General features: G+C 37.4%; 1 protein-coding gene across 12 annotated transcripts in view; it reads left to right on the top strand.

Moving 5' to 3' along the window:
* The window catches only part of FUT8 (fucosyltransferase 8), a 205,621-nt gene extending 192,591 nt beyond the window's left edge, over positions 1 to 13,030 (top strand). For all 12 annotated transcript variants that reach the window (XM_019641361.1, XM_019641363.1, XM_019641369.1 and 9 more), the window contains 3 exons: positions 1,280 to 1,456; positions 6,670 to 6,820; positions 12,362 to 13,030. In XM_019641361.1, coding sequence (XP_019496906.1) covers positions 1,280 to 1,456; positions 6,670 to 6,820; positions 12,362 to 12,679 — 646 coding nt within the window. In that variant the 3' untranslated portion in view covers positions 12,680 to 13,030. The remainder of the gene's footprint in view (positions 1 to 1,279; positions 1,457 to 6,669; positions 6,821 to 12,361) is intronic.
* Positions 13,031 to 18,918: the final 5,888 nt, after the last annotated feature.

Raw genomic sequence — 18,918 nt, 5'->3', positions numbered from 1 at the left:
GGCTAAAGAAAGTCCATGGTGAAATCAGGGTATCATATAGTATTTCTTCTCATGAAAATTTTCATCAAAATTAGTAGAACTGTATTTTTGTCCCTCTTCATCTTTGTGGAGCACAGTGAACAATTACAATTTCCTAAGAGAAGCAGTGATTAAGAATGATGTGAGAAGGAAAAGATGATAGAAGTGTTCTTACAATAATATTCACATCTAGAATATAAAGGAAAGACTTGCCATGAAGATATCAGAGTAACTTCAGTAAAATCAAACCCCCACTCCAGATTCATAATAAAAAGCTGACCTTTTTTTGATCTAAAGGGAAAAAAAATCTACCTTTTTCCTTTTCTGACATATGAGTAGTGGTTTAATAATTTGGGGAGATGGGAGATACAGAAAGGGCAAATTTAAGGCAAGTTTTAATGTATGAAAACAAACTATGATTACTATTCTTATTTTTGTTAAAATTACTTTGAAAGTACTAAGATGGGGGGAAAATACTGTGGAAGTCAATGCCTTATTCAATGCAGGACAATGTAAACGTCTGTCCCTAATTTTACAATTTTGGAGCTTTTCTTAAATAGGACAGATGAGATCAGCATCTGCTTGTGTTTGATAGAGTGAAAACGAGAGAAATGAAATTCATTATGCATACAAAAGGGCTGGAATGGCTCCATGAACTTATTAATAGTAAGAACCCTTAAATCATTTGCCTGCTTTGACTGAATCCTGCTTTGATTGAAGAATCCATGCTGGTCTGTGTTTTCCTGGAGCAACTTTTAATTCCTCAAGTTGGCAGTTACAGTTACTATACAGGGTAAAATGAAGAAAAAGACAACTTACCATCAAAACATTACAAACAATGTATTTAATGTTCTATAATAAGAACTGTGAATCTTGGTATCATTTGTTGTAAAAAATATACCCAGTTTTTTCTGAAATGCTGGTTGGTATTTTGCTGCCTAGTATGGAGCCTAACTCTGAAATCTCCCACTTATTCCTGATATGCCAATTACTTTCTCTATGAGAAAGCATTCTTTAAAGGCTTTACTTACTTTTTAATTCCCCTTGTATTGTGTTAATATGTAAATATGTTTAGAATGTATGTGTTTGAATTCTAAAAAATATTTGTTTTATTTTTTAAATGGTGAAAATGAAAGAAAAAATGCTTTTAAATGTCCATAAGGCTACTATGAACAGTGCATGCAGTGGGTCAGAACATTACCAGCAAAATCTGACTTTCTCTCTCTGCCCTCCCTCCCCCCACACCACCACCACCACCCAGAGTCCATGTCAGACGCACAGACAAAGTGGGGACAGAAGCAGCCTTCCATCCCATTGAGGAGTACATGGTACATGTTGAAGAACATTTTCAGCTTCTTGCTCGCAGGATGCAAGTGGATAAAAAGAGAGTGTATTTGGCCACGGATGACCCTTCGTTATTAAAGGAGGCAAAAACAAAGTAAGTAGGATGAAGGAGGATGAACTAGTAATTCTAGAGTGGGACTCTTCAGTTGAAAGGAATCCTTAATTCCCATGTGTACTTATGATTCTTGTTATAATATTATTACTGATTATTGGGGTTTTTTTCATTCAAACAACTGTTTGCTTGTGTAACTTGTTAATATAATCGAAGCATATGTGGGGTGCCAGCAAGAAGTAGGTTTCATTCTGGAGCCTCTTTTCTTGGCTTGTAGGCAGCTACCATCTCACTGTGTACTCATATGACCTCTTTGTATACCAAGAAAAGAGAGAAAGCTTTCTGGTGTCTCTTCTTGTAAAATGCACTAATCCCATTATGAGGGCCCCACCCTCATGCTCTTATTTAACCCTAGTTACCTCCCAAAGGCCCCATCCAGATATCATCACATTGGGGTTAGGGCTTAAACATGAATTTTGGGGGTACACAAACATTCATTCCATCACACTGACCAACTGTGCAGGACTGTTAGCAGTGAAACGCACCGGCTACTTGTCCTTTTGCCCTCACTACCTTCACTAACAGTTACGGGCAACTGAAAACATACGTAAGATACAAGTTTCAGCTTATAAAAATTTCTGGAATTTGGAGGTTATGGTAAAGAAAGGTAAAGAATCAAAAGATGAGTTTTGTAAGTGCAGGAATAGGACTACTAGTATGTATTGAACGGTAACCATCATTTATTGAGCCGCCTATATTTCCAGCACTGTGCTAGGTGCTGGGGATTCCATGATAAGCAAGGCACTCTCTGCTCTCCAGAAATTTCCGGTCTCCTGGGGAAACAGACAATTACTCTATAGTGTGAGTAGTGCTACAATAGAGTTAACATTGGGTGTTATGAAAACACATAAAGTGCTGTCCTGATTGAGAATTTATCACAGGATCTGCATGAACCAGAGTTGGTCTTTATTTACTATCAATAAAGGATGGTTAAATATATGTGAAAGTAGGGAATGAGTGAGAAGACTAGTGTAGTCTTAGCTCTGCTCAGATATTATCTATTCCAGAAATCATCCCCAAATACTTGATTAAGTGTCCCTCCCCTATTACTGTTTAGCACTTGCTTACTTCTGTCTCCCTTACTTGTTTATAAGCACTTTAGATGCAGCACCTAGCGCTAGTAACTAGTGCCCAGTAAATACTGAATTATTTCAATCCCATCAGTTTGTGAAAGCATTTTATTAGCAGCTAATCATTTAAGCTGTTTGACTATTTAATTAATTTAGTGCTTGGTCCCTTTTTTATGTCACAAATGGGGGTTGGGAAGAAAATCAAATTTAGAATGAGGATTTTAATGCAGGTATTTATCCAACTCATTTGATAATACTTTAAATCCTATTTCTACCTCCTAAGAATTCAAATTAACCCGATATAAATTGCTTTTTTTCTTAACTCTTTCTGTGGAGTGAACACACACATACATGCACTTAAAAGACTGAAAAATTCATCAGCAAAGTATAAGCCAAGTTATATAATTATAATTCTTATATAAGCGTTAGGGATTAAATGAAAATTTGGGCATAAAACACAATATAAAATTTGTACAAGTATTTTTCCAGTTTAATTTCACACCTATTAGAGAGGGACAAAGTAAAAATTGTTCACCATGCTCATTTTAAAATACCAAACTGAATTTGTAGCTTGGTTGAAGAAATATTAAAATATTAATTTTATCTACTCTTTTATTTGTTCTTGAATGCATTACAAGCTTTTTTCCTTTTTTTCTTTTTTCTTGATTAGCAAAATAATTCATGCTCATTAGAAAATATGGAAGTTGGTAAGTATAAAGCAAGGAAAAAAATATTACTCCAAATCCCGTTACTCAGTGGCATCACCTGTTTAAATTTTGACTTATTGTCTTCAGTCATTTATATAGTTACACATTTTAGTAGTTGATCATATTCTGTATAATTTGAACTCTTTTTTTTCTTTTTTTGCTAAATAGAGCAATAGATCCGTTTTCCTAAGTCACTTTAAAAAATCATTTTAAGCATCTTTTTTTTTTTTTTTAAAGATTTTATTGGGGAATTGGTGGAGGCGAACAGTGTTGGGGAATCAGGGAAGGGGAACAGACAAGTTGCTGTCCTTTTGGTCTTCAGTCTAATTGTGGAGGACATCGCTTCACTGGCCCATGTTGGTATTGTGATCATTGCGCTCATCTCGTGTGAGGCAGTCACTCGCCGGCCATTGGAGGGCCACTCACGGTGGCTCACGGCAGCTCACATCAGCTGCTGGCCACTCACGCTGGCTGCCAGCCACTCATGGTAGCTCACGGCATCCCACTGCAGCAGGGGCTGCAGCCTATGCCATCGGCGGTGACTCACGGCATCCCAGCTCCAGGTTGAGCTGTTGCTCACCATCTTAGCTGTAGACAACGCAACATCACTGGCTCTCATGTGGGATCTGAACCGGGGCCCTGTTGCTCAGAGCTGGCATCCCAAGCCAACTCTTAACCAACACACCACTCAGCCGGCCTGTAAGCATCGTTTTTAATGACTATGTATCCACTCTATGGATATGCCATTGCTTATTTGATCATTCTTTTAATATTGGATAGTTAGGTTATTTTTACTCTTGTAAATAATGCTATGATGTGTGCCTAAATTATCTACATTATTTTCTTAAGCTAGATTTCTCGACTTGGAAGTATTTAGATAAAGGTATATGAGGTTCACTGTAATTACAGGGGCTGCTTGGTTTGATCCATAACACAGCATTATAATTTTACACCAAGCAACCCTTGTAATACAGTTGGCAGTACTTGGATTATAGGAATACTAAAACTTGAGTTTCCTTTTTGTGATCAGCAGTTAGTAACTCCTCTCCCCATGGTCGTCCAGGCAGCGGTTTCCCCCATATTCGATTATAAATGCATAACATTTTATGCATATTTTTCCTCTTTGAAAATAAATCCTTTAATTTTCATTTTCTGAGTCATGAAGATGAGTATCTCCCTCAGTCTGGAGAAGGAGTTCAGAAAAGAAAAATTTGATGTTAGTTTATAACTTCAAGATAGTCCTTTGTGGGTGATATAAAAAATAAGTTTTTATAAGGTGAAAGAAGAAAAAAATATTTTTTATCATCACCAATTTCTGCAACTTCACAGAGGACTAATTCCTCTGCTGATATACTTGTGGGCAAAAGACAAAGAAGTGTGTTTGTACAAAAAGTTCCATGCTCAATTATTTGAGGTGCAAAATCACCTTCTCCCCTTATTCACTTTGTTTCTGCTTGTTTTTTTCCACTCAGCATCCTTCATCAAGTGGTTGTTTGCATATAGAGATAAGGCCTGAGGAACTTAGGTATGATTCCCTGGGAGGGAACCCTTTTAGTGTGGTTCCAGGGAGTCAAGTTCAGAAGTTTAAGTTCAGAAAGGCATTGACATTAAGTGTCACTTCTCAATAGAAGGATCACTCTTTTCTTTGTTTCACTAAAGCACCCAAACCATGCTGACAAAGTCAGTCTTTATTCAAGGATAAAACCTGTCCTGATGTGTTTTAGCAATTCCCCCTCTCCTTCACCCTGAAGCCTTTTCATATTTATTTATTGCTGTCTCTATCCCATGCCTATATATCCAGCTTCACAGGAATCACATTAAAAGTCTTTCTGGTTGCTTTCTTTTTAGAACAAATGTGATATTTCCTTCATCTCCCTCATTCAGAGCCGAGAAGGGCAAAATGTCAAAAATAATGAGGCCAAATAGATCTGAACACTGAATACCAGCCTGAAACAGTGCTCAGAGACTTTGCCTTCACAGTCATTATTAGCGGCAATGGGGAAAGCTCCGTGGTGACTGTGAAATGAAGAGAAATCTGAAGCAGCTGTTAGGGGATTAGGGGGAAAGCCCCAGACATAGGTGGCACTCACTTGTTCATGTATTTATTCACATAGCATTGTGTGGAATGCTAGATGCTGTGAAGCAAAGGAAAATAAGGTATAGCCCCAATTGGGTGGAATACTGTGTAGGAGACAGACATGTAACCTGACTCCTAATGTTTTTGGTTTATAAATAGGCACTGTTATTCTTTCAACAAATATTTATTGATCCTCTGTTATATCCCAGATTCTCTTTGAGGTGCTGAGAATAATAGAGTGAACCCAGCATATGAAATGCCTCTCTTTAGTTAGGGATGATGGAGGTGGGGAATACATGCAGACAGTAAATAAACAGTAAATATATATTATGTCAAATGATAATAAGAGCCATGAAGAAAAATTAAGCTGGTATAATAAAAGGGATAGGAATTGCCAAAGTCCTCACTAATAAGGCTATATTTGGGCAGAGTTCTGAAGGAAGTAAGGAATAAAACCAGAGGGATGTCTGGGAGAAAAATTCACAACCAATATTTATTGAGCAGTTACTACATGTCAGATATTCTTCTAAGTACTTTATGTTGCTTAATGTATTTAATTCTTACAAAATTATATAATAAGTACAGTTATCATCCCATTTTCATGTAACTGTCCAAAGTTTGCAACTTAACTCTGAAGGTCTACCTCATGCACTGAAAAACTTTATTCACTCTATTCTAGAGTATAATTAAACCTCTAATTCAGAGTACAATCATTTGAACATAGGGTGGACTTTTAAAAAACATTCTGATTTAATATTTTTAAATATCCTATGTTAAAACTACCAAAATGTTACTTGGTGGACATCTACAAGGAATTTACTCTCAGAGAAGTATTAGAATGGTTTTCCATTACCATTACTGGTTAAGATGGTGCTTCAAGGATGGCGTTTAGGGAAGAAGAGCCTAAATTATCGCAAATTCTGCATTAAAAATTTAAATGATGTTTAATTGTGACATTTATATTCCAAAGGAAAGCATCAGTGACCAAATGAAAGCAGCTTGACCTCTTAGAAGTTACTCATTACAAAAAAAATAGGGAGACTTCTGTTTTCAACTCTCTCATGAATTGAGAAGGACGTTTTGATACATCTATGTATATTTTATATGGTATACCAATAACATAACATACAAGGTACTCCAGTTGGTTTCTGCCCCACTGATGGATTCAAAGATGCTTCGTTGACTGTTCTGTTGAATGCCATAATTTTAAAGCTCTCTTTACTGTTAGAAGAGAGGAACTCTTAGTCACAGGAGCAGGTCTGCCTCCTACTGATAGGATAATACCTCCTAATAGAATACTGTGATTTCAGTGACTATGTGTAAATTTATTTCTTTTTTCAGGTACCCCAGTTATGAATTTATTAGTGATAATTCTATCTCTTGGTCAGCTGGATTGCATAATCGATACACAGAAAATTCACTTCGGGGTGTGATTCTGGATATACACTTTCTGTCCCAGGCAGACTTCTTAGTGTGTACTTTTTCATCCCAGGTAAGTGACAGTAGGGTGTTTTCAAGTGGCCAATACTTTTTGGTTATATTGGGGTCTGGAACTTCTTGTTATTTTTGTTTTTGTTTTTTAATGTTGGGACTCTGGTACAATCTTCCTAATATTTGGAATAATCCCTTTTGTAAAAGTATGAGAAGATTCTCCCCAAAATAGCTATTTAAGAGCACTGAATATTTAGTTGTTTGCAAGTAATGGTTGAATACATCTCCGTTAAAACTCCACTTAAAAAACTGGAGTTTTTTAAAGTACTTGGCTTATTCACAGCATTTAACAGAAAAAAACAGCAAGTAATTAAGCTTACTTAATACTTTCTGATTTTTGCATACAATCAATTTGTAACCAGAATCCATCCATTTCTACATATCAGTACGCTGATTCTGAGAGGCTTAAATGCTCATTATTTTGCCTTACTTGATTGCTTTATAAAAAATAAAGAGTAAATGTATTGGGTTGTTGGAAAAGTCATGACGCATTTTTGCAACGAAAAACATAGAAAAAAATACATCATGACTTTTCTGTCAACCCAATAATTCCTCTTCAAGTCCTATTACATTTCTACCAAGCAAGAAACTGTACATTAAATTTAAGCAGTACCATATTAAAATCATTCTTTGAGTTTAATTGTTGCAGATAATTACATGTTATGGGTTTGGTGGGTGTGTTTTTATGAGTGGTCCAATCAGCCTTATATTCCCAGTGGAATATCGTCAGAGCAATATCTGTTGTGGATTTTATTCTGCTCTTTCATTTATGGGCATATTATTAGCTAGTTCGTTCAACAATCTGTTAAACAACTATTTGCTCAGAATTATACTAGGTGTAGAGGGAATTTCAAAGGAGATAAAGATACAGATCTTTCCCTAGTCCAGAATCTAGTGAGCAAAATACTCACATGAAATAACTAGAGAATAATTAGCAAGAAATATAAATCATATAAGAATAATATATGCCTAAAAGCATAGAAGAAATTGAGAAAAGAATGTGAAATAAAAGCCACATCATTTTCACGGGAATATACTTCAGAAAGTATAAAGAAATGGGTAGTTTCCTACTATGTGACAATGCACATTGTCACAATGGCATGGTGGTATGATTGTTGGAAAGATACCTACCCCAGCAAAGCCTGTATGAGTTTCTTTAATATGAAATAAGAATACAACTCACTACCCACAAAGACATCTACACAGAACAGGAATCACATAGGCAGCAACCTTAGTCAGAAGGGAAAAAACTCCTTTGGCCTTCAAGTTCCCATGAAGGCACCCACTGCTGATGTTTCTCCCGAATTAGGGTGATGATCCTGTCTTTGAGAAGCTCCTTTTACCATTCTCAAGGTGGGGCAGCGGCGGAGGATAATAACTACTTGGTCTCTCAACAGTTTTGACAATCAGGCTATGTGCCTCCCTGATCAACAGGTGCATATAACTAGTAACAACCTCCACACATTTTTGAATGCTTATTGTTAGAATGAATGAATCAGGAGTCACTTTCCCAGATGTATCACCTCCTCTACAGGTCTAGAGTTTAGGCCTGCCTAAAGTCTATCACTCTAGACGAGGTTTCTCAGCCTAAGCACTATTGGCATTTTGGGCCAGATAAATTGTTGTGAGGCACTGTCCTGTGCATTGTAGGATATTTAGCAGCATCCCTGGCCAGTAGCACCCACACCTCAAGTTGTAACAACCAAAAATGTCCCCAGACATTACCAAATGTCCAGAGTGGGAGCAGGGGCAAAATCACCCTTGTTAAGAACCACTGCTGTAGTCATAAAGCTCTAAAATTAAATAAATGTATACTACATGTCTCAATATCTAACCAGCCTTACATGTCGGTAGGCGCTGAGGCTTACAGGACTGTGCTTCTATGCTTTGCTTTCCTTCTTCTAGCATTAAAAGCACCGTAGGACAAAATTACTTTTCCCCCCCATGTGGCACTCTCTGTTGTTTTAATTTCAAATCCACACACAACACAATTGGCCTCACTAGTCTTTGAATCAGATTTTGGAAAGTACAGAGGGAAAAACTAGATATTAGATTAATTTTATTCCAGACAGATAGTTCTGAATAGCAATTTCCATTGAGGTATGGCTCATGAAACAACAGTGGACACTGTTTTTTCATTGAATACCAAAACAAAGTATTGGGTTGTCGGAAAAGTCATGACATATTTTTGCAATGAAAAACATAGAAAAAATACGTCATGACTTTTCCGACAACCCAATAGTTTACAGGATAAGTGCACAAATATCCCAGCATCACCTAACGAGACAAGAGCCCACTTCTAACTTTGCACACTAGGAGATCCTCCTGTCTCTGTCTATTTTGACGACCAAAACAATCCCCAAAAAACAAGGTTCCATCTCCTCTGAGTAAGCTTTGGAGGCTCATGCAAACTCAGCTGGCTGCTACTCGGGGGTAAAATTAAGACTAATGGACCTTCCTCCCTTTTTAATTGTTTTTTTTTTCAAATACAGTCATATCTATGTTTTATCCTTTGTCAGTTGTTGTTCTTAACTGTTACTGTGTTCTAAAAATGATATAGGGCCATAACAACGCAGAATGAAATAAAACATATAACATGTGGCCAGCTACTGCTTTTCAAACTAAAGGGTTTGCCCCTCTTAGTCACGCTGCCTTGTCAGGTTATCAAACTGACAGGTATTGACATCAGCTGAAAGCCGTCATTTATCTGCCACATAATTTGAATTTGTAAAGCCCATAGAGGAAACCTAAGGTGATTAAATGCAAACATCAACATTATAGTAATCTTTCTAGCTTTTTGCAATAAATTGCCCCATGGTTAATATAGAGAAAATGTGTTAACTACTCAGAATGTTGTATATGGATCTTAAGGATTAAATATTTCCCATGGACTTGCACCTCCACTGCTGCGCTAGTATTATGCATAGAGCAGTATTGATTCAACACATACTTACTAAGTGCCTACTGTGTGGCAGGCACTGTTCTAGGTATTTATCCCAAGGCAGCTTAGAGTATGATTGAGAGCCAGAAAGAGTACTAATTGTAGTTCTGCTGTTTATTAGCTCCTTTTTCATTTTATTTTAATTTTTGGAAATTTACATACTTTTTCTGTGGTTTAGTTTCTTCAACTATAAAATGTGAAAATACTACTACTTATAATAACCACCTCATAGGGTTCTTGTGAGTTTTTGAGTTTGAAAAGAGAGAGCATATGCAAGTACACTATTAGAACAGTACCTGGACCATAATCAGTGCTCATTAAGCTCAACTGCTGTCATTTATCACCATTATGTGAAAGATAAAGGACCTTATATTGGTTCACCTGGTATCCGAAATTTTTACCATTCATTATTTCTTTGGCTTAAGTAAATATATGTGTTATCCAGCAAGCTAACACATCAATAACTATTGATACCAAGGTGTAAACTGATAATTAGGATTATTCCTCCCAACAGTCCTAAAGGTGTAGGACTGAGGGTAATGTTTTCATGAGAGTGAGATATTTAATAGTGGAGAGAAAGAAACACATTAGGGTTCTTTGCTACAGTGTACATTGTGCTCATCCCAAGGGCAATACAAGGTCATGCATTTCTGACTAGGGATATTTGAAGAGTGAGTGAAGGAACTCTGAGAAGATGCCTCTCAGGTTTGCCCAAGGCTCGCCTTGGACTTGTTTTATCTTTCTGGTGTTATAATTCAAACATAGAGAACAGAGTCTATAAGAGAAAATATGCTTAGCAGTTAACTAGCACACACAGACTCCCTGGGTTCAAAACCTGAACCTTGGGCAAATCCCTTAACTGACCTTTCACATCTGCAAAATGAGCATGATAGAATTTTAGGGGGCAACTGAGAGGATTAAATTAGATAATACCTAAAAACAATGTCCAACAGCAAAAACTCAGTAAATATTAGCCTTTATCATTTTTATTGTACTTCACTATTGTTGGAGCTGCTTTGTTTTAATTATTTAGTTTCTTCCTTTCCAGAGTCTCCACTTCATTTTCCTTGCCCTGTGTGGGCCTTTGGCTGAATTTCAAGTTCAAGTTCCAAATCTTTTTGAACCTTATTTTGTTACAGTCTCAGTGTTTTACCAGGGATTTCAGTTGTACCATGACATTCCCAATGTCAAATTAGTTTGTTGATAAAGTAGCAAACTTGAATTCAAAGTCATTATCTTGGTTCTATGTCTGGTTGAAATTCTAGCAGTAGAATTTGGACAGATGACTTAATCTCTTTGTATTTTAGTCCCTATTTGCAAAATGTAAAATACTGTCTAAACTTCATTTCTTTTACAAATTACACATAGCATTTGGAAAGCACCCCTCAAATTCCTGAGATTAAGATTCTTCAAGACATTAAGGTGATAATCAGATTCCATTTGCTCATAACAATTAAGAATGAGCATCTCCATTCAATTTTGATTTCATGGATGTCAGTTTTAAAGGATTTCTGGGTAATCCTAAATTGTCCTAATGATCAGATTAACAATTACTATTAGTAGTTTCATTTTAAATAAATGCAAACCTATTAGTATAGGGACAATAAAGCTTCATTAACTGAAATAACCACAATTGGAAATTTAGGAAAATTTGACCTGAGTTGAGCTCTGTTCGCAATGTATAATGGAAGATTTTTCTAAGCAAAATTATAGTATTCTCTCTTCTTTCTTCACCTATTCTTAGAAAAGTTCCTGAAACCCATTTATGCTATAATGAATGTATTTATTAATTGCTTAAAGTGTTATACCTCCATGAAGATAGTATAGTCTAACTTTATCACCAAGCATTAAATGAAGCTCAGATTGTGGAATTTCAGCTGTCATCCAGTGGGCATGGTAGGTATTCTTTGGACAGAGGTATCTTTTAAGTAGCCTTAAATGCATCAGGTAGATGCATCTTCCCCAAAGGCTAGTCCAACTTATATCAGTCCTAGAATGCTGCTATCTACACAACACACTTAAAACTCTTTAGAATAGAAATTGCAGATATGTTTTGGCTCACTTGCCAGTCTAATTAATTGTCAGTAATTACATGGATTTCTGTTGAGAAGAGTTCTGAGTCCAAGTCCAAATTAGCAGAAAAGAAATTGATTAACACTGAATGAAGGAAAGGGAACAGCAGCATTTTTATAAAGTATTTATAATCCTAAACCTTAAACTCTGCAAGAGCCCAAACTGTCTTACTCATTTTTGTACCGCCAATGCCAAACATGGAGAATTATGTGGCTCTTAATAAATGTTTATTAAAATTAACTGATTCATAGTCTTAAAGTACTTTGCACTATATACATTTTTTTCCTCCCAGAGACCTTAATTGTAATAATCTTTTATGCTAAAAAAAAAAGATAACAAGCACATAGTTGAAGAATGATTTTTCCCATCATCTGAGAGCAAATGGACTGAAAATTTAGGACTAGAATCCACTACTTCTCACTCTCAGTCCTAGTCCTAGTCTAGTTCTATTCTCTGTGGCCATTGTCTTTCAGATTGCTATGAAGGAGTCTTACTTAGACTAACACATTTTTTTCATTCTTCCCCAAGGTCTGTCGAGTTGCTTATGAAATCATGCAAACACTGCATCCTGATGCCTCTGCAAACTTCCATTCTTTGGATGACATCTACTATTTTGGGGGTCAAAACGCCCACAACCAGATCGCCATTTACCCTCACCAACCTCGAACTGCAGATGAAATCCCCATGGAACCTGGAGATATCATTGGTGTGGCTGGAAATCACTGGGATGGCTATTCTAAAGGTGTCAACAGAAAACTGGGAAGGACGGGCCTGTATCCCTCCTACAAAGTCCGAGAGAAGATAGAAACAGTCAAGTACCCCACATATCCTGAAGCCGAGAAATAAAGCTTACGATGGAAGAGAAGGACAACCAAACTCAGTTCAACCATTTGAGCCAAACAATAGATGAAGAAGGCCCTGACCTAACAATACATGGTTAAATCAGTAGATACCTTCAGCACCAGGAGCACCTGAGAACTGACCGATGCTTCATTGGTGGGATTCCTCTTTAACAAGGGCTACAATGCGCCCAAACCCATGCACAGTTCAATAATGTACTCACTTATTACGTGCAGACAGGTTTTCTACTTTGCCTCTTCTTTCAAGATTATGTCCCCATGAAACAAACACTGCCACATTGTGTAATTTAAGTGACACAGACATTTTGTGTGAGACTTCAAACATGGTGCCTATATCTGAAAGACTTATGTGACCCAGTGAGGAGACCTGAATAGCTCCCTACTGTGGGGAGGCTGATTCTTAGCCAGTGGTGGTATTATAACCACTGAATTCACTCCAAGCAACAGATTCAGAATTGAGACTGGATGTTTTTGTCTGGAATTTTTTTTTTTTAAGTAATTCCATCAGCTCATCCACTTCATCATTAATAAGTGAAGGATACATCAAAATGATGTATCCATTAGGAACTTTTGTAAAACAATGCCATGAACAGATTCTTTAGTACTCAGTGTTCCTGGACATTCTCTTTGATAACAAAAAATAAATTTTAAAAAAAGGAATTTTGTAAAGTTTCTAGAATTTTACATATTGAATGATGTGGTGGTCAGCTTTATAGTGGAAAAACTATGATAAAATGAGGAGTTTTATAGTTTTTCTGCTTTACTTTTTGTTTTTTTCTGTTTCTGATCGACTAATCAAGTCTTAGCTCAAAGAGTCATTGCTTCATTTTAAGACTGAAAACTGAATTTAGTTGGTGCACATTACAGAGTTGCTAAGAGCACTCTTTGGGAGCTTTTATTCTTGTATCTTGAACATTGTTTATTTCTTTTAATTGAATTAAATTATCATACTCCTTGCCCTCAGAGGAACAATCACCTCCATTTCCAAAACTAACAATTTCAGGCTTGTTGGTAATCTTTCTTATTGTAGCTATTGTCACTTTTTGAGTGTTGGGTCCTCCTGTTTTATCCTGGAACAAATTTGTGCCCCTTCCTATCATGTCCTGCTTTTGAGAGTACCAGGAATCTTTGGGGTTGGAAAGCTGGCTGTTTCTGAAATATGTGTCTCACAGTATGTAAAATTCAGTGAACAAAGGAGAGAGGAACCACCGTGAGACCCAAAGTGATCTTGGGATTATCTCTTCCAGATACTTCCTTTTAGTAATTCCCTGTTAGAATCACTTCAGAAGAGACTTCGATGCTCTATGTTTTCTCTCTGAACATCACTTTTCTCCATATAAAAAACACTTCCTATTTTCTGTAGCCCGCCTCCTTTAGATGCCTAGCAGGAGTATTTCATAGCATGTGTTCTACAATTGATCCATGTAGGAACCAGTAGCAGGCCTGGTGTTGAATTTTGGGAATCCCAGGAAGAAAGCTCTGTTCTTTACATCCTCACTAAATGAAAATATCTGTATACAAAATCTCCCCACCAAACTTCCCTAAATTTTTTCTCCCTCTCCAGTCAAGTCTCCCAGAGAGCAAAAACTATCTGTCGTGTCAGTAAGCAATTTTCAATTTAGTTTTGATACAAATAAGTCATTTGAAACAAAAATCTCCAGCTGAGCAGAGGTACTTTTGAATATCTTATTTTGAATACTTTTATTATTTTCTAATTTGCATCTCACTTGTCATCATAACATTGGTTACTGTGGGTTACTGATAATAACTGCTTTATATTTCTCTGTAGAGTTCCTGTTTTTTATTCATTACAAGCTTTTTTAAAAATATTTTACCTCATTGAACATAGTTATAATAACTGTTTTATAACTTAATTGTAATAACTGTTTTAAAAAATCCTTTTCTGCTAAATCTGAATCATTTTAGAGTTGGGCTCCATTTTTTTTTCTCTAGAGAAAGTCATATTTTTTCTGGTTCTTCAAATGTTGAGTAATTTTAGATTGTATCCTGAATGTTGTAAATGTTTATGTTGTATATTCCGTTATAGTTCTCTGAAGAGCGCTGTTTGTTTGTTTGTTAGCAGGCATTTAACTTCATTGGATTTAAACTGTAAACTGTCTTAGGCAGCAGCTCAAATCTCAATTCAGTTGTTTTATCTTTAGCTGTAGTCTGTCCTACATATGTATGGTTCAGGGGTCAGCCAGAGATGTGTGTAGAGTTTATGCACAGAATATGGGACTCTCTTTCTTTGTCTCTCTTTCTTCTGAGGTTTCTTTCCTCCCTCGCTTTCCAGGAGCTGTGGTTGCTCTGATTCTTCAACCAGAAAGACTGCAGTTTTCTGTGAGCCTAAAAGCCGTAAAAATGGGAAACTCACCTTGTGCATTCATTCCGTTCTTCCAAGTTTTAACCTCTCTCCAGAATTCGCCTGCTTTTTTGTTTAGTCTCCAGTGCTTTTGGGTAGTTGTTTGTATTTTGTCAAAAGTTTATAGTTGTTATCCATTGGAGAATCCATTCAGTAGGCACTTGAACACCACACCACACAGGAAGTGAAAGTCTGAGGCAGAGACTTAAAATGCAAAAGCATCGTGGGGGAAGGGGGAGCCTAGTCCCATGGCAGCCTCTGTTTAGACTCTGGCCTTAATAACTACAGCCAGTAGCTTCAAGCAGGAAGGAAGATAAAAAACTAACCAAATTGTTAAACCTGCAGGTGTGAAAGGCTAATGAATACTACTGACCACATCTTACTGAAAAGCTTTTCTGAGCCTCTTTTTTTGCAAACCATCATGTACATACTGGTAATTCCTCCTGAACATGCTGCCATATTAGGACAGCTGACGTGACCTCACCACTGCTGTACTTCCTTCATGAGGACCTCGTACTTAAAAAAAACTGCGTGGTTTTGAATTGAATAACCTGGGCTAGATTAGGAAAATTTGAGTCTTTTCCTTGTTATAAGACCCATTTCTGAAGGAGCCTTACGTAGAACCAAATTATTAGCCTAGGCTCATTGAATGTGGGTACCAGCCTTGTGTATTAATAACAAAGCAGTTAGAAAAGGTCTTACCAAGGCTTTCCTGGTCCTACCACTCAAATCTGGTTTAGTGCTGAGCTGGCACTTAAGAGCTCATGCCTGTTGTGAAGGGCTCTTAGCCCTAATCCCGGGTTTGTGTCCCAAATGAAAAAGAGACTAGCTGCTTTCCTCTCTGAGCATTAGTTTTTTGTTTGTTTGTTTGTTTGTTTGTTTGTTTGTTTGTTTTATTATATAGAATCTTGGCTGTTTCCTGGGTTCCCTCTTAAGTAAGTTGAGAACATGAACAGCCTCAGCTTCTAAGGGAGTTCCTCAAAGAGAAAAAGCACATTTAAAAATCTATCTCATAGAATGATTATCATCATCATTTAGTTCTGAGAGAATACAATCACTGTGTATTCAGTATACAGGAAAAGTATTGGAGTCTTAAGTAATGCATCTAGAAGAATCTCCTCTGCCTCAATGAAAATAAATCTCCTTATTTGTGGGGGTAACAGACAAATCCTCTTTGACCATAGCCAACTTCTTGGTGTTTCATTTGTGCTCCCAGGAGGCCACGCAACGATCATGATCGATAGACCTGTACAGAATAGATGCGTGGCTTGGGGGTTGATGAATTTCGGAACTTGGCTATAATACCCTAATTTATGTCAGATGCAGGCTCTGGGGAATTTTTAAAATGCATTGCCCAGAGAGAAGCACAAATGAGAGTTTGCCTCTATACTTACTGGTTCCTGGCAGCAGTCTTTCTCATGGAAGCATGGAGGAGTTCCAGGATTTTTGGCAGGGCAGAGGCAGACCTTGGCAGGTTCCTTGGCTTCAGCTGTCATTGACATTATGCATGTTTGAGCCACTTGCCCTGTGACAGTGTATTTATTCATTTTTGGTTCTTCATACAAGTCAGAATCTCTGACTCAGTACCTGCTCAGCTATTCAGCTTTGCCATCTCCAGTCCAGTTCAGTTGCCTCCTGCTTTCTGTTCTCCTTATCCTTAAATAAGACAATCTTGATTTTGTATGCCTACTACTTTTACAGAGAATAATCTCATGTGAATGGTTCCCCTGTTACTATTCCATTCTTCATGCAGCTCCTATCCTAATTACTTGTACAGACTATCGTTTTGTCATTAGCATCTCCAAGGCATAAAGGGAACCAAATATCCCCTTGGACAGTTTTAGGTAACATGTTCCTGGACCTGAGGTATAGTGAAGCTATAATACTATGTATTTGTGGCCATTTAAGCTAAAGATTTCAAATATTTTCACAAATCAATATCACTACATTTAAGGGGAGTATAGCTAGAGCATCCTTTGTGTAAAACTGTGTCAATCTAGACAGAGTCTGCACTTCTTTTAAAGCAGTGTCTTGAAGGCCATGGCCATAGCCATTTGATGTTTCGGGGGAAAAAGCCAGGAAGAGAGTTCAGAGCTCCTACTGACCTCCTGTCATCTGTAAATGTTCTTTCTAACCTCTCCTCTTGAGTCAATGCCCCATGGAGCATTGTTCCCTAACTGCCTGTGTGGGTAGAGAAAGGGCCTCTGACAAAGGAAAAAGCATGTTTGTTCATAACCCAGCTGGGCATGAGACCATCTGTGGAGGCTGGGAATGTGCAGATAGTTTAGACTGTGGGTGTGGCTAGCAGCCTGAGGAATGCTGGGACTTCGAGTTTCTGGCTAGTTTTAAATTCCCTAGTACAATAGATTACATTCCCTGAGAATTTCTGGCCCAGCAAAGGGAATGGAGGGTAGTGAGTGCAAAACCAGAAGACCTAGTTCTCACTTCTGTTTTGTCTTGTGGTAGTACCTACAAGCAGGTAATGTCTCTGTATCTCAGATTCTTTTTTTTTTTTAATTTGTGTTTTTTTAAATTGGGGAACAGTGTGTTTTTCTAGGACTCATCAGCTCCAAGTCAAGTAGTTGTCTTCAATCTAGTTGTGGAGGGTGCATCTCAGTGGCCCATGTGGGGATCAAACCAGTAACGTTGGTGTTATGAGCACTGTGCTCTAACCACCTGAGCTAACTGGCTGCCCCTCAGATTCTTGAGGGGAAAGATCAGTAGTACTCACTGAAGATCACTGAACACCTGGCCTTCTCATTTTGACTCTGCCATTAAATATAGATAGGTCAAATCGTTTTTCAGAGCTCCATTTTCTTCATCTGTGCAATGATTTGGTTGGATTTAATAAGTGTTGACATATGTTACTGTCTTGTTGGGTTCCACATGTATAAAGAGGGTAGTTACTACTCAGCCAAGTATTGTCCTAAGGACATAATGTGGCCAAATCTTTGTTTTTCAAGATCAGCGAAGTATTTTTTTATGCCCAAATCTTCAGATTTTTAAATATTAGCTAATTCAAAAAATATATGAAACACTAATGGGGGCAAAAAAAACATTTGTGGCTACTTTGGGTCGATGGCCCATTAGTTTACAACCTCTGGACTAGATCTAGAAAGTTATTTTCTAACTTCAAGAGTCTGTCTCTGGAAAGGATTGGTAAGATGAGTAATAGCTGTACAATGCCTTCAGGATCATTTGCTGCACATGTCCCAGTTCTTTGGCAATGTCTCCTTGGCTGGCTTTCATCCTGGACTCAGAATTAGCTTTAGTATGCTAAAGGATAGCTGTGCTGTGATAGTTCACACTCGTGGTTCCTCTCAGACTTGGCCTTGAGGATCCAAAGCATCCCTGTTTCAACCGCCCTGACCACCAATCTTGATTTTCTACACTCAGGCTCACAGACTGGTGATGACTCAACAGGACACAAATTGAGGTCCCCCCTCCCCGACCCCCCGGCATAGGGAGTAACCGCTATTTTTCTCCATTACTACCCAAATATCAAGACGTTACAGTATGCTTCAAGCTTCTGGTTCTCTGTAGAGAATGATTTGAGGACTCTTGGTGGTCTTTAAGAAAACATGGTGAACTAGGAGGTGCTGAATGAAGATGAGTAGATACTTTTTTTTAAATGAGAAGAAGATAGATTACCAACATATAGATTGATAAATTTGACAAGTCATGAGTGAGGTTTTAGACTAGATTATTAAAATTAAGAGTGATAACTATGCAAGAACCAGACATACCAGATTATTTCTTGTTTTCATATGAGAATTACAATAATAGCTAACATTTACTGGGTACTTTCTATGTACCCGGGGTTTTTCTAAGCACTTTACCTGGGTTACTTTATAACCACCATA

This window comes from Hipposideros armiger, unplaced genomic scaffold (genome assembly GCF_001890085.2).
Source record: "Hipposideros armiger isolate ML-2016 unplaced genomic scaffold, ASM189008v1 scaffold_59, whole genome shotgun sequence".
Lineage (NCBI taxonomy): Eukaryota > Metazoa > Chordata > Mammalia > Chiroptera > Hipposideridae > Hipposideros > Hipposideros armiger.
Note: the sequence above shows the minus strand (reverse complement) of the source record. Positions and strands in the feature narration are given on the sequence as shown.